The sequence below is a fragment of the Eucalyptus grandis genome, chromosome 7 (assembly GCF_016545825.1).
Source record: "Eucalyptus grandis isolate ANBG69807.140 chromosome 7, ASM1654582v1, whole genome shotgun sequence".
Classification (NCBI taxonomy): domain Eukaryota; kingdom Viridiplantae; phylum Streptophyta; class Magnoliopsida; order Myrtales; family Myrtaceae; genus Eucalyptus; species Eucalyptus grandis.
Window position 1 is genome coordinate 40569514 of NC_052618.1, and position 14758 is coordinate 40584271.

General features: G+C 39.7%; 2 protein-coding genes across 2 annotated transcripts; one reads left to right on the plus strand and one right to left on the minus strand.

The window, feature by feature from the left end:
- The first annotated feature begins 2064 nt into the window (after positions 1-2064).
- On the plus strand, positions 2065-3107 carry LOC104453514 (guanine nucleotide-binding protein subunit gamma 2). The gene is made up of 4 exons (XM_010068088.3): positions 2065-2380; positions 2513-2565; positions 2658-2702; positions 2808-3107. Exons 1-4 carry the CDS (start codon positions 2204-2206, stop codon positions 2887-2889), a joined length of 357 nt encoding a protein of 118 aa, XP_010066390.1. The 5' UTR covers positions 2065-2203; the 3' UTR covers positions 2890-3107.
- LOC104455563 (pentatricopeptide repeat-containing protein At3g12770) lies at positions 2965-6469 on the minus strand. Its single transcript, XM_010070334.3, has 2 exons — positions 4437-6469; positions 2965-4319 (listed from the first exon to the last, which is right to left on the minus strand). The coding sequence occupies exon 1, from the start codon at positions 6463-6465 to the stop codon at positions 4579-4581; it is 1887 nt and encodes a 628-aa protein (XP_010068636.2). The 5' UTR covers positions 6466-6469; the 3' UTR covers positions 2965-4319; positions 4437-4578.
- Between the last annotated feature and the right edge of the window lie 8289 nt (positions 6470-14758).

The following is a 14758-nucleotide window of genomic DNA, read 5'->3' on the forward strand; positions in this document are numbered from 1 at the left end:
AAAAAATCCTTTTCAAGATACTCAATATTTTCTATTTGGAAAGAATCTTGTTGTCTCAATCTTGAGATTTCTTTCTTCAATTATGATAATTTTCTAAGCATAGCCTTGTTATCAATAAGAAATTCTTCTATATAATTAGATACTTCAACTAGAATATCAAAATTATTTACCTCAAATTCTTCTTCCGAATCAAATTTTGCTATAAGACAAATATTAGCATATTCTTTATCACTTTCTTCATACTCAATGTCACTCAAAAAATAAAGAAAAGAGAAGCAAGAAAAAAAAAAATGAAAAATAATTTAAAATTAAAGTATTTGGATTAAAACACCCTTGACTAGCGAAATATTTAGCCAGCCAATGACTAGCAAGGTCAAACCTTTATTAGAAATTACTATGGCCATTTCAAGCCCTTATTTGACATAAGGTCAAATTCAAAGTCTTTATTTAAGAAAATAAGGATATTTCAAATCCTTATTTGAAAATTTTCATTTATTTTATTTTCCTTTTTATTCAATTTTTTTCAAAAATATCCCGATTGGTCCTTTTTGTTGGAATCACAAATGGAATGATAAATTGGATGTTGGAAAGTCAACTCCAATATATTGAAATATATATATATATATATATATATATATATTTAAAACGTAAAGGGCCACTATAAATTTCGAGAAAAAGTAGGCAGACTACGCGTCCCTATCCCCATTTTTTTTTTTTTTTTTTTTTTTAGGCAGACTTTATGGTCCCTAAAATTTAACATTTTTCGGTCGGGTGGTTTAGTCTTCTCTTTTAAAGACTCGTTTAGGTTAGCATGATGTGGCGAGGAGCTGGGCTTTGGCCTGATAATGATGAGCTGGGTTATCTCATATGGGCTTTTAGTAACCACATACATGCTCCCAACAACTTGCGGATTTTCAATTCCTTGGTCTGTACGGTAAATTCTTCGGATTTGCTCAAACAACAGCTTTTCCTTTAAAAATAACTTGATTTTACAGTCATAAAGAATTCAGCCACCAGGTGCAGATGCAGAAGAAAGTTTTCTGCCTGCAGCAGTGGCATCTTGGTGGAAGCATCATTGTCCTTTTCTTGGCTGCAATGATGCCTGTGGTACTTCCTACTGCCCCCATCTGCTCCTATGGCCAGGCTATCTGCCAGGGAAAAAGAAAACCATTTTTGTATCGTTTCTTCACCGTCACCGGTTCAATCGTGGACAAAAGAAAACGAAGCCAAGGACTTTGTATCAATCCTGGCTACCGCCGCCCCAGTCGCAAAGGCCCAGTTGATTAAAGGTGACACGAGTTCGACTCTCGCCATCAAAATAAGTAGGGACTAGTGTCACGAACCAGAAGAATCATCTGGACCTTATAACGAGAATCGTCGAGTGTATTCAAATTTACTGACCAATAAGTTTGAATGACTGCTTCGAGCTTTAGTTGTTGGAAAGAAAGGTGCATACCCATGTGAGAAGATATTTTGTAAAATAATCTTATTGAAGAAGTCAATAAAAGTGTGAAAAATTAGCAAGCCACGAGCCTATCACTAATCAACTCAATCCGCCATATGATGTCAATCGAGAAATAATCATTCTGACAGGGAAATCTTCACATAAACAAATCCCAAGTGTAGAAACAGCTCAACGGTAAGTTTCCCACAAAAAATGGGTTGTTGTCACTCCTTTGCAACGTCAAACGCTTCCCTCTCATCAATGTCAGCTCTGACCGAGTGGCTATGGTTATATCTATTGCCGATCCAGAGTTAGAAAAACAGATCTGCAGCACATACGGCTGACCAAGCCTGACAAAGACATGGGGTCGGGGTGGTTCTCTGGTCTGTATGACCCATCCTGAATTGGATGTTAGGGAAACAGTAGAAAGAGTCTAAATTGTCATGCTTTGACTGTGGACCTTGCCCCCACTTTCCTGTCCTCAGCCCTAATCTCCAAAAACTTCCTCCTTTTCCCATTCTTCTTTTGACCACTGCTAACACCCTTTCCCCTCAATCCTACTTTAATCATTTCTTTATCACATTCTTATATTTCCCCTCCTTCGTTTACACTTTTCTCTAGTGCTTTAATCACGTGTACCACACTCGGTCCACGTTCTCTCTCTCTCTCTCTCTCTCTCTCTCTCTCTCTTCTTTTGACAATGAACAAAAAGTCCAAATCCAAGCCCCCTTCTTCTTTGTACAGAGGTTTGAGTTTGACATGATGGACAGAGCTTCACCAGCGATGGAGACACCAAAATCTGAGGCTCCGATGCCGTGTAAAGCAAGGAGAGAAGGAGGGTTGCCGCTTCCAAGAGCAGAGCCCACAGCTTTCATCGGCAAGCACAGGTTGGCTGCTTCCTTAACACAAGTCCAAAACCAGATCACGATCATTCAGGTACCGCACTGATAAAAGACTTGGTTTTCTCAGCCCAAGAAAGAAAAAGACTGGGGGTTTTGGTCGTGTGGTTTCCATCCGGATGCTTGCATCACAATTGAAAGACGGTCTCATGGATCTTTCTTGGTGCAGGAAGAGTTGGAGGAGCTTGAAACCATAGGTGAATCATCTCTTGTATGCAAAGAGTAAGGAGAAACTCCGAGTCATCATATGCTTGACATGGATTACATTCATAGACTCCCCCTATAACTTCACCGTAAGTTTGATTACCGTGCAGGTTCATTTCAAGCGTTGAATCCGTTCCGGATCCACTACTTCCAGTGTAAGTATTGATTTCATTGATGTCACGGACATCCTTCCAGATTTTCATCAGCAGGTTGGATTTCGCATATTGATGGTTTTGCTGCTGGTTGTGTTTTTGCTTTAGGACGAAGGGTCCTGCAGATGTTGGCTGGGACCGATGGTTCCGAGGTGACCACAGTTCACGACGCAACAAGCGGTGGATCTAAAGGCTTTGATGACATTTGTTTGAGGATGCAACTTCCAACCACAAACTCAGAGAGAGAGAGAGAGAGAGAGATTCCTGCTCTGTATTATCTCATCACATTTGTTGGGAAACAAATAAAAGCCAGAGAGATGGTCATTATGTACACATAATGAATTTTCTCATTGTATTCTTTTGCATTGACTCTAAGCACCCAATATATACATAATGCAACTTTCTATCTTCTTCTTCTTCTTCTTCTTCTTCTTTTCCTGGAAAAGGAATGAAGAATGGGTCATCTAGCAGTACCGTATCTAGATATTGACCATCAGTATGTATAACATAACAAATCAAAGTGGGGTTCTCACAATTACCACGCCCCTGAATTTCGAACTGGTAATCAAGACAAATTCATGGTGAACTGCAGCTTTACTAGCATATCCAGAACTTAGTAGGGCCCACTGATCACAAGTGATGAACACAGATGATATGCATCCAGCGGCAAGTAATTAGTTCCTCCAATGCCATGTTTCAGGAGATGAGGCAAGGTCCTGTCTAGGAACCGGAATTCCTATATTGATGCTCTAAGATGCTCTTCAACTAGAGGAATAGTTAACCTCCTAGGATACATCATGTGGCGCTGATGTATGATGTTGACCGACAAGTGCAGAACCAATGGAATTCTGCAGGATCGCCCAGTAAGAGATTTTGATCATAGCTCTTTCTGGATACAAGGCTCAATCCAACCCTTTCAACATCTTTTAGGTTCAGAAAACTAAGAACCGCACAATACACCTTTTGATGCAGTCAATTCTTCAAAACTGGCAAAATGACTCCCATAACGTGATTGTCCATATACTTGTCCAAATGGGGATTCCATGAAGAAGCCATCAGCAACTGAAATTGAACTTTCTTCATCAGAGTGCATCAGACGATTGTCCATATACTTGTCCAAACAGGGATTCCATGAAGAAGCGATCAGCAACTGAAATTGAACTTTCTTCATGAGAGCGCATCAGACGAATCCATCAGAATTCCATCCCATCATTATGACTTCTGTTGCAAGTTTGACCCAACCATGGTGAAATCGTTGCAGGAGCTGACGGGTGATTAGATATGAGCTTCAGGAAGAAGTCCAGTGTTTTCAGATTTTTAAGATGGAGTTTTACATTGCTCGATTCCATGAGCTCTGAAGTTGATAACTGTCACAAGATAAAGCACGTAAGCAGTTCAACAAAATAGACCACATAAGAACTCTCGTTCAAGCTATGCAGAAAATATTCCAGTTTCACTGATCTTTAGTAGGCTATTAAGGATAATTTGCATAGGGCTGCACATTGTAAAAGATCATGAAAAAGTCTTTTGATAAGCCAAATAAATTTGTCCCAGCCACAGAAGACTTCAAGTATCTTTGCCTCATCATAAATAATGACAAGTCTTGATCCGAAATGTCACCTGAAAAAGAGAAGTAAATCCAAAGATTTTTCGAAAGGTCAGATCTCTATATAATCGCCAGTAATCTCTACAAGAGCAACCATATTTAAAATGATATTATCTGTGAGCATCACTCACCATGATTCAGTTACCTTGGAAGAAAAGTTCGTAGCATTATGGCAATCGCCATAAACTCTAAGGTTCTTCCTATTTCTTACGACACTCCTTGATGCTAGATTAGAATGCCGAAGATGATAGCTAACTTCTCACTGTGCGTATATTACATGTTTTCTTTAATCTCTTCCTCAGCTTCATGGAAGTTTGGCTTATACCCTTCTAGCCGAGTTTTAGCCATTAGTTTGTCCAATTCTGAATAGATCACATCTTTTTGCAGATGTGATCTGTCCCCTGCCACAAACGTATGGATTCTGTTCCCAATTTCTATAATTGAGTGGCCTGAAAGTTTCCTCACTTCTCTTCTTTTCATAAGGTCTCTTATTTGATCAGCTTCTTCCTTATTTCCTAACGATGCATAAATGTTGGAGAATACAGCATAACGACCAGAGTTCTCAGGATCCAGTTCAAATAAAAACTTCGCTGCCTTTTCAGCCCGTTCCACATCCCTATGGATTCGACATGCTCCAAGCAATGCCCCCCATACACCAGCATCAGGTTCTATTGGCATTTTCTCAATAAAATCCACTGCTTCGTCCAAATGTCCGGCTCGACCTAATAGGTCTACCATACAGGCGTAATGTTCATGTATTGGTGTGACCCCAAAATCTCTACTCATGGATTCAAAGCACTCCCATCCTTCATTTAGCAACCCAGAATGGCTACAGGCCGACAAAACTGATACAAATACAATGTGGTCAGGCTTTACAGAAAACTTCATCTGATCAAAGAGGTGGAGTACTTCTCTACCATGGCCATGCATCGCATATCCAGATATCATAGCACTCCAAGATATCAAATTCTTCTCAGGCATCCGATCAAAGAACTTCCTAGCATGCTCTAAATTTCCACATTTGGCATAGAGATCTACCATACAAGTATTTAGCTCTACATGACTTTCAAAAAATCTGCGAATTATCATTACATGAACCGTGCAAGCTTGCAAAAAAGAACCTAACTCCAAACAAGCTCGGAGCACACTAAGTAATGTTATTGCATCGGGGTATATACACAAGCATAACAACTCTCTAAAGAGATCCAAAGCTTTTAATGGCATATCAGCTTTGGCATAAGCCTCAATCATGGACGACCAACACACCAAGTCCTTCTCATGTATCCCATCGAAGAGGGCGCGTGCAACATCAATTCTACCGCACCTCGCATACATAACCATTGCCGCATGTAGGACAGAGAGATCTGAATCAAGTCCATTATCCTTCACAACTCCACAAACCACATCAGCCTCAGCTTCCCTGTGCACACAAGCCATCGCATCCACCGCGGCTCCCCTGTTCGGACGGACTCCCCCATCCAACATCTCCCAAAACAAGCGCAACCCATCCTCGTAACACCCATTTCGCGCACACGCACCGATCATCGAACTCCACGAGATGACGTTCCTCTCAGGCATCCTATCAAACACCTGCCTGGCAACCTCCACGCGCCCGCACTTCCCGTACATGGCCACGAGGGAGTTGCCCACGAACACGTCCGAGCCGTACCCAGATCGCAGCGCGTCGTGGTGGACCAAAGCCCCGGACTTCACATCCCCGAGGCACCCGCACGCCTTGAGGACAAAAGGGTACGTGAAATTATCCGGCCCGATGCCCTGCCCCCGCATCCGGGCGTAGAGGCCCAGGGCGGGGCGGAACCGGAGGCCGTCGACGCAGCCCCGGACGACGACGTTCCAGAGGAAGACGTCGGGGGGCTCCGCCGACAGCGCGAACAGGGCGCGGGCGTGGGGGAGGGAGCCCAGGGACGCGTACCTGGCGACGAGGTGGGTGAGGAAGGTGAGGTTGAGGTGGAGGTGGGCGCGGAGCACGGCGGCGTGGACGGCCTTCAGGGAGGTCAGGGAGCCGCCGCATCGCTTGACGACGGCGGCGCAGGTGTCGGGGCCGACGGGCCGGCGGACGAAGTGGGTGGCCTGGGACTCCGCGAAGAAGAGGGAGTGGCAGTGGAGGGGCTCGAGCGCGCGGAGCCTCTGCAGTTGCATGGGGTCTCTACCTCCGATATTACAGCAAGAGCCATCGGACGATGATAAGGTGGGGAAAATTTTCTTGTCCTAAGGCGTCAATTAATGTATGGAAAAATTATCCAAAAAAATTTAAATTTATTATGTTTTTATCAATTCAATTTTAGACCTTTCAATTCTGTCAAATGAATCCTAATTTTTTTTTCATTTTTTATCAATTGAGTTCATCCAACTAATTTTAATCAAAATTCGTTGAAATGGACCCAACCATCCTACCTGACACTAGGGTGGTTGGTTCCAAGATAGGTAAATTCTAAAGCTAGAACCTACAACCTACTCTAATATAATCAATTCTCAATTTTTGGATCCTAAAACCTACTATGTTTTTTGGGTTCGGTTCCAAGGCCTACCTAGGAACCTGTTTTTATTTATTTTTTCTTTTTTTGGTTCATTTTTTTACAACAAAATGCTATGAGTAACAAAATAATTTGAAGTAAAAGATGAAAAAAATAAATCACAATCCGTCGAAAATAACAATCCATAAGATGAATACGTAATCACGTACAATTATAAACGATAAAAAGTCCAAACACATAACATAAACATAAATTATAAAACTCTATTCCCTATTTATCCATAAAAAATTAGGAGAAGAAGAAAGACCAGCGAAGAGATCTACGGACAAAAGAACAAAGGAGTGCATAGGTTAGAATTTAGGGGAAAAGGAAATTAGGGTTTTGACTTTTTAGCTTACAAAACTAAATCCAAAATTGGTTCCAAAATTGGGTGGTTCGGTCCTATTCTAGAATGAATATTCACTTGGAACTTGTTCTTAGATCGGTTACAACCGGTTCCAAAATTTTGGAACCTATTCCCAGACCGATTATAATGGGAATCAATTTCAGACCTATTTTTAGGGTGGTCCAATCCGACTTTCGAATAGAACCGATTTGGTTACACACCCCTATGTGCCATGATCGACACTGACGTGAACATGTTTAAATGGTTTTTTTTTTTTGAATATTTATGATTTCTTTCTTCTTCTTTTTCCTTTTTTGTTTTGTTTTTTTATTAGGTTTTGAAATTAGGGCCAGTGAGGGTAGCCACCCGAACCTCTCGAGGGTGAGTTAGTCATCACCTGTGGCTAACGAGGATCATTGGCCCTAACTCCAAAAGCTAGAAAAAAAAAATACAAATAATAGGAAAAAAATCACAAACATTTCAAAAAATTATTAAAAATTGTCCACATTGGTATCGGTCATCCTACATGGCATAGCTGACATCCCCATCACCAAATTCTGGTCAAAATTGACCGGATGGATTTAATTGGCAAAAGATAAAAAAGTTTAAGATTTAATTGGTAAAATTAAAATGTTTAAGATTAAATGAGCAAAAATACAATGAATTTGGGACTTTAAACTTTTCCCATTAATTTGATACATACATTTTACATTTTCAACCATAATATTTAAAAGATCATCTCTCTCCCTTGGGATTTTCTCTTCTCCCTGTAATTTTCACATAGTTCTCTTCTCCAACCTCCATTGGATCGAAGGGTTTGAGCCAGATTTCTCCCTCCCCTTACTTTTTCCCTTTTTCTGATTTGATTCTTTGTTATCTTATCTTTTTTTTCTTTCTTTTTTTTTTTTCTTTTTGTTGCTTTTCCTTCCATTTTATGGAGCGTTTCTCTTCTAATCTACTTTTAATCTAAAAGCCTCTCTCTCCCGTTTTCGCTTCCCTTGAGTTTCATTGTTGTACAAGTCCAATTTCAAAGGAGATCGGAGGAGTTTTGTGAAATTTTTCCTCTTGTAAGTATCGAACTTGTGCTCATTCAACCTTGTTTCTTTAAATGGCAATGGTGTTAGGAACACCAGACTTAGGCATGCACCACCGAAAGGCAAAATTGTAGTAATGAATGGAAATTCGATAATCGGCCGCCACTTTTGATTTGAATAAATCTCAAATCTACTCTTTGAGCGGGTGACTCCTAACTTTATTCTAATGATTCCTCTTATTATTTAGAGTTTTTTCTCTTTTATATATCCGTAAAAATGAATGAAATGTTATTTTAACAAAAAAATCCATAATGTTCAAAAACCTACTGCAATTTGCAATCATATTACTAAACTTTGATTTCAATTTTCCAAGGAATGGAACTTTTCGTTTCCTTGCCAATTTACGCACTCTACCCAAATTTCGACTAATTTTTCTATCAAAAACTAACGTAGAACTCTGCTTAACATGTGGCATGTGTGTGGTGGCTAGCACATGCCGCCCCCAATGGTATACTTCCGGCTACCAGCCGTGCGAGGTTCCCTAGATCACCAAAAAAAAAAAACTCTGTTTAACACAGTGATGATGTGACATCAACTAAAGGCTGCATCAGCCTTCTAGGAAAAAGGGGGGATATAGAAGAAGAGGATTCCAACCTCGTGACTCCTTATCCACCTAGCCTTAGCGTTGCGGCCCTTCATCTACTATGAGAGACCACAATCAGTCAATGGGGGTCATAAAGCCCTCATGTGCACTAGATGAGAGTCACATAGACCCTCGACGTGATGGGCACGGACCACATGACCCTTGCTAGATGAATAGTAAGGTCCTAGCGACATCGTTTTGGATTTCTCTCTTTCCTAGTCAGTGTCATAGTATGCATGCTACATCATCATCATCTTGTGTGAATCGGAATGCTCAAATGAAGATTTGCTAAAAAATTTGACCAAATTTTTAGTTAAAATGCATCAATTGCAAAAATCTAAGAACTCTAATGAGTTTGAGTAGAAATCAAAGTCTGATAGCTAGATTGCAAAGTGAACCCTTGTTCAATGACCGTACACGAAATTTCCCATCATCCGAAACTTTAGTAAATCCAAGGATATGTGCATGTTTAGGTGTCGAATTAGCAGTCTAGCTTTGAATTCAGCAATTTAGGGGTACATGTTAACTCTCTATTAATAGTCGAGGCTACACTACAAACAGATAAAGTTAACCTAAGAAAAGAATGTGTCATCTTATTGACTAGTATCGCAAAATTACTAAGGATTGAGATATCTCTCAATCCATGAAACTTGAAAGTTGTGTGAAGAACACATATACTCTTCCACAAAACAAAGCGAATGCATATGCGACACTGCCCTAAAAAATCGAGACATACATATGAATGTGATTAAAGAAAGAAACAGCTTCCCACTTCCTAAAACTCGAGTATTTATACCCTTGTCGTTGACTCACTAGAATTCTATCTCTCCCAGTGATATTGATCAATATGTCTTCTTAAGACGCTAAACACTAAACTGGGGTGGACGCGTTAAGTTGATAAAAAAAGAAAAAGAAAAAAGGTAACTGGTATATATTCTATTTTATTTAGTGATGATTGAAAAACAAAGGAGAACATTAATTTAGTGAGCTCAAGAAATTTAGTGTGGTCTAAGTAATTAGCCAAGAAGGAATAAGAATCTATACACCACAAGGAGTTCGCTCCAAAATTATACTTCTTTACGAGTGGAAAAACCTAGAAGACATGTTCCTCGGTTTCTTCAAACGCGCTTGTTCACCCCAAGAAGAAGGGTTCGTTAAAACAATAGACGAAATGACAGGCTTGAAGAAAAGTCTGTCCGGACTGATGTAGTTTGGAAGATCTCTGATGGTGTGGGACATTCTGTCTTCTCTTGAGCCCTTAATGTCTCTTTGGGCCAATCTGTACCTTTCTTGACCAGATAACCCCGTCCATACTCCTTTGCTTGTGCATAACTGCAACAAGGAAATGGAAAATAAATTGGTCAACTCTGGATGATGCTCAATTATTTTGCAATTTGTGAAAAAAAAAATGGGAGATTCCCTGTAGTTTATTAGCCTTAATAGCATTGCTGGTGAGAGTCGCCTTTCCTTATCATGGATGTGTTCTCTATGTACAGAATGAGAATACCACTGTTAAAACACATAAAACAACAATCAAAACAGAAAAATTTATGTTGTTTGAGAGAGAGAAAAGATTAAAAAAAAAACAGAGCATAGCACTTCATACGTCTTGTGCGAAGGAAAAAACTGTCGAGTACAATAACTAAATACAAAGCAAAAACTGCTCACGTAGGTGCAACACATAACTGCACACAAACGTGCTATTAACTTCCTAGAAAATAGCAAAAACACTAACTGCATAACTTAATTTACTTGGCTGTTTTTTTTTTTTTTACAGAGGAAAACATGACCGAAAACAGCAGCACTGAGATAATTCCAACAGTTTCATGTAGATTATTTTGCAGATTGCTAAAGGAGAGCAGTTATTTTTCAAAATTGCTCCAAGTCCGATATAAGAAGTCCATGGTTGGCTTGATCCTTTGATGCCAGGGATTGATGAGTTCTGGGGTGTACCTGAATTCTTCATCAGCTGACCGTGAGGACCTAATGAGATCGAACACAACCAGTAAACAGTAGATGTTTTGAAAATCAAATGAGATAGTATTAGGACAACTTGCCTGCTTACCTCAGGTGAGGCCATCTTTGTTCTCTTCGTCATATCTGGTTACAGGCCGTGAGTTGTGTTATCCAAGCCTACTATGTTTGGGTCCGAACACTTGTAAATGCATTAAGATATGTATTTATTCCTCACCCATGGTGTGATTGATATATATATTGCTCGACAATTTTGTCCATCGTCATAGTGGAAACATATCGCATAGAGACTGGATGATCTGATATGCAAATATGTTCTCAAAAAATGTTTCTTTTAGTGGCATCTCATGTGTGAAGCCCAATGGTGGTCTCAGTATTTCTTGAATTGATAGTCTGGTGTAGTAAAATTACTCTAAATAATGACTCAAAAAATGGCTCAAATTGATTGGAATAAGACAATCACAATGGCAAACCAAGACCTTAAAGCATTACAAAAGTGGGCCGAGTCAATGGCATATCTGCTTAACTCTCAGTTTACTTAACGCTGACAGGATTGAGCACCAAAGAGTGAATCGAGAGAGAGAGAGAGAGAGAGAGAGAGCAATCCAACCAGACTCATATACGGCTTGCAAATACAGTAGTCTCGTCGATCCAAAATCCTGGTAGAAAGATGCGTACCAATGATGCGTTCCTCAATCTTACTCCATGCATGGTAGCAGGAATATGCGCATATTGCGAGATGCTTTACGACTTGCGAAACCGTGTATATATACATGGATTTCCTCCTGGTACAAGGCCAATGTTGGCTCAGGTGGTGAACCAGAAAAGAAGCTTCAAGTGACATGGACCATGGATTAAGGTGGAAAGAGAACTAGATCTTGGCTGAACTTCTCCCCCAAGCCTCCCCTTTCTTGTTTTACTTGGAAATATGGGAAAATAATCCAAAGATAATCTCTATTTTTCATCAAAAGCTATACAGAACACTTTCCGATCACAAACTTCAAGAGACACACAGTAACGCATAAAGAAAAGGCAAGACAGAAGGAAATCAAGATGAAAAGAAAGGGAAGACGGCAGAAAATGTAATTTGCCACAGTTAAATCCATAGTACATCTGGTGCCTTTGGTCTCATTTTTCAGTAGTCAGAAAATGCATACGATGGCATCTTTTAAATAGGCTAGTTTACAGAAAACTGAAAAGCAAGAGGACAGCAACGTGTGCATGGTGATTTATGATGCCTCGAACCCATTTCAGCAAAAGCATAAAACAAATGGAAGAACTAAGCTTATCTACTACAGAAGGCGATGGAAAGTTTGAACTGTAAAGTAAATGAAGAAGCGTCCATGAATCTTCTCACAATGCACCGAAAATATATATGCTATCAAAACTACGAACACTTTTACACAAAAGCGACGGGAAAAGAGAGATGATGAACATAGTGGAAGTGGAAAATTTGTCATGAAAAGAAGAAGATACATTCAGTTGCAAACAAAACCAGAAAAGAGTCACTGAAAGGACCCTCAAGATATTTCACTAAATTCGGATAAGGGAAATACAAAACAACTCCACATTTGAATAACTCATGGCTTTGTAAGATTTCAAGTCCCGGGAAGGACTTGTTTGATTCTTCGAGTCGCCATTTCTGAGTTATCAAACTCGATAAGGAGGGCTTGAGGGAGAGAGTTCAGGCAAGGTCGAGTGCTCTTGGATTCTCGCTAGTTCCTGATAAACAAACTTTCTAGGGGGGAGAGAGAGAGAGAGAGAGAGAGAGAAGGGCGATACTTGAAGCAATGGAAAGGAGAATATATATAGAAGAGGGCTCGCGGCCTTTCAACCAGCACAGAAATCAAATAGACATTGGATGCTCCACAGTTTAATGTGGGGAAAAGAAAGAGAAGCCTTAGCCTCAATTCCTAGGAATTCCTTTTTGTGTGCGCGCGTGTTTGCATTGTCAGACGAATTTCCTTGAAGTTGAAGTTGCAAGGCAGGTCTAGGCAGTTCAAGATGACAAAGAATAGCAAGGGTAAAAGGAATATTATTCACAGCCCAATTTACGTTATACACCAAGTTTTGTGAGAAATTGCGTAAAAAGTCTTATACCTTGTCCTAAACCTTTTAACTGATTCAATTATGTCATGAACCTTGTTTAAAAAGTGTGATCGATTCCTTTCGATTAATAATACCAGAAATTGCCTTCATATCACCCAAAAAGTGCTTATGTGCCATCCTTAAGCTACACCTTTGAGGATAATTTTTAGACTTAATTATAGTTTGTCAATAAAAATGAGGCAAAATTAAAGTTTTTCATTGCAGTTCTCCGTAAATATTTGGGATTTGATTGAACCAAAGGAAAGATTTTCTGTGTAAATAAGACAGAAATGATGTGCTCTCTTTTTTCCATGTGATGCAACTTTTTTGGAAATATTTCCCAAGACAGGAAGTTGACATTTGCGACCATCTCGGTCCGATGATACATTTCTTTTGTTGGATTCCACTGCCTGACAACCAATCACATTGAAGCCTCAACCAATGTGCATCTCCGGAACAAGAGGAACGGTTTCTACTTTGTTTCTTCCATCCTTGTCCAGCTTGCCACGATTAAACCAAAGCTAAGGTAGCTTGCGATTTCTCTCGAGGACAAACCGATGGTTTTCATGGCGGCCCACAGAGATTTTTCATCCTACTCGATGGAAACCAAAATGCCTATGGCACGTTGCTTTGAGATCTCATTGGTGGCAAGAGCTCTCCTTGATTAAGTAGAAAGGAGAAGGCTACCCAATGATTTTTCCGTCGAAATGCGCCTCTCCAATTAGACTAGATCACCACAGAGCTAGCTAGCTCGCTCAATGTCTCTCTCGCCACACGCGCACGCACGGATGCGTGCACGACCCTTGATGGTCAAGTACTTGTAATTCTTTTATTTGACGAGAATAAATATTCCAGGCTCTAAGTTCCAAAGCCCTTGCTTGGATCTAGAACATATCAAGACATATTTCCGCTTGAAAGAAGAACACGTAATTAACCTCATATAGATTTAGTTAGGAAGAATTATTTAAAATGTCATAACCCTATTGTATTTGTACAAATTGAGTCATAAATCTTTCAATTAGTCAATTAAGTGATACACATTTTAATAATTTGCCAATTAAGTCTATCTAGCCAATTTTGACCTTAAATCGCTGACACGATTGCCAATTGCCTCACGCGGCATGGTCGTTCACTAACAAGAATAACTTTTTTGAATTTTTTTTCCTCTTCTTTCCTTTTTTTCTTTTTTGGCCCTAACTTTGGCTCGAAGAGGTCGTCGGCTAACCCTTCCCAGCATAGGCAAGGGCCTCCACCCCTCATTAGCCACAAGCAAGGACCTCCCCCGATGAGTGCTATGAATCCCTCACCCAAACTAGGTGAGGATCACTAGCCCTCAGCTATGGCCATAACTTCATCAGCCCAAAGTTACAAAAAAAAACAAAGAAAGAAAATAAAATAAAATAGAAAAAAAAATAAAAATACTAAAATATTAAAGAAATTGTTCATTTCGGCTCACGCAAGCCTTCTTACACGATTATGTTGCGTAGGACAGCCAACATCCAATTCTGTGTTTTCTGACAAAAATTGACTGGATGAACTACATTGATAAATTATCAAAATGTTTAAGATTTAATTGACATAATTGAAATGTTTATGACTGAATTAGCATAAGTATAATAGGATTAGGATTTTTTTTTTTTTTTTTTGTAATTTTCCCCGTTGACAACCTAATGCAATTGGAAACCATTTCACTAAACTCAGATTTCAATTATTCAAGGCGTTGAACTTTTCTCTGTTTTCTTTATGCAATTGATGCATTCCTATCCAATTTTGGACAACTTTTCTTTTGTCAAAAATCTGACGTAGCATGGCAACGATGTAATGTCAGCTGAGC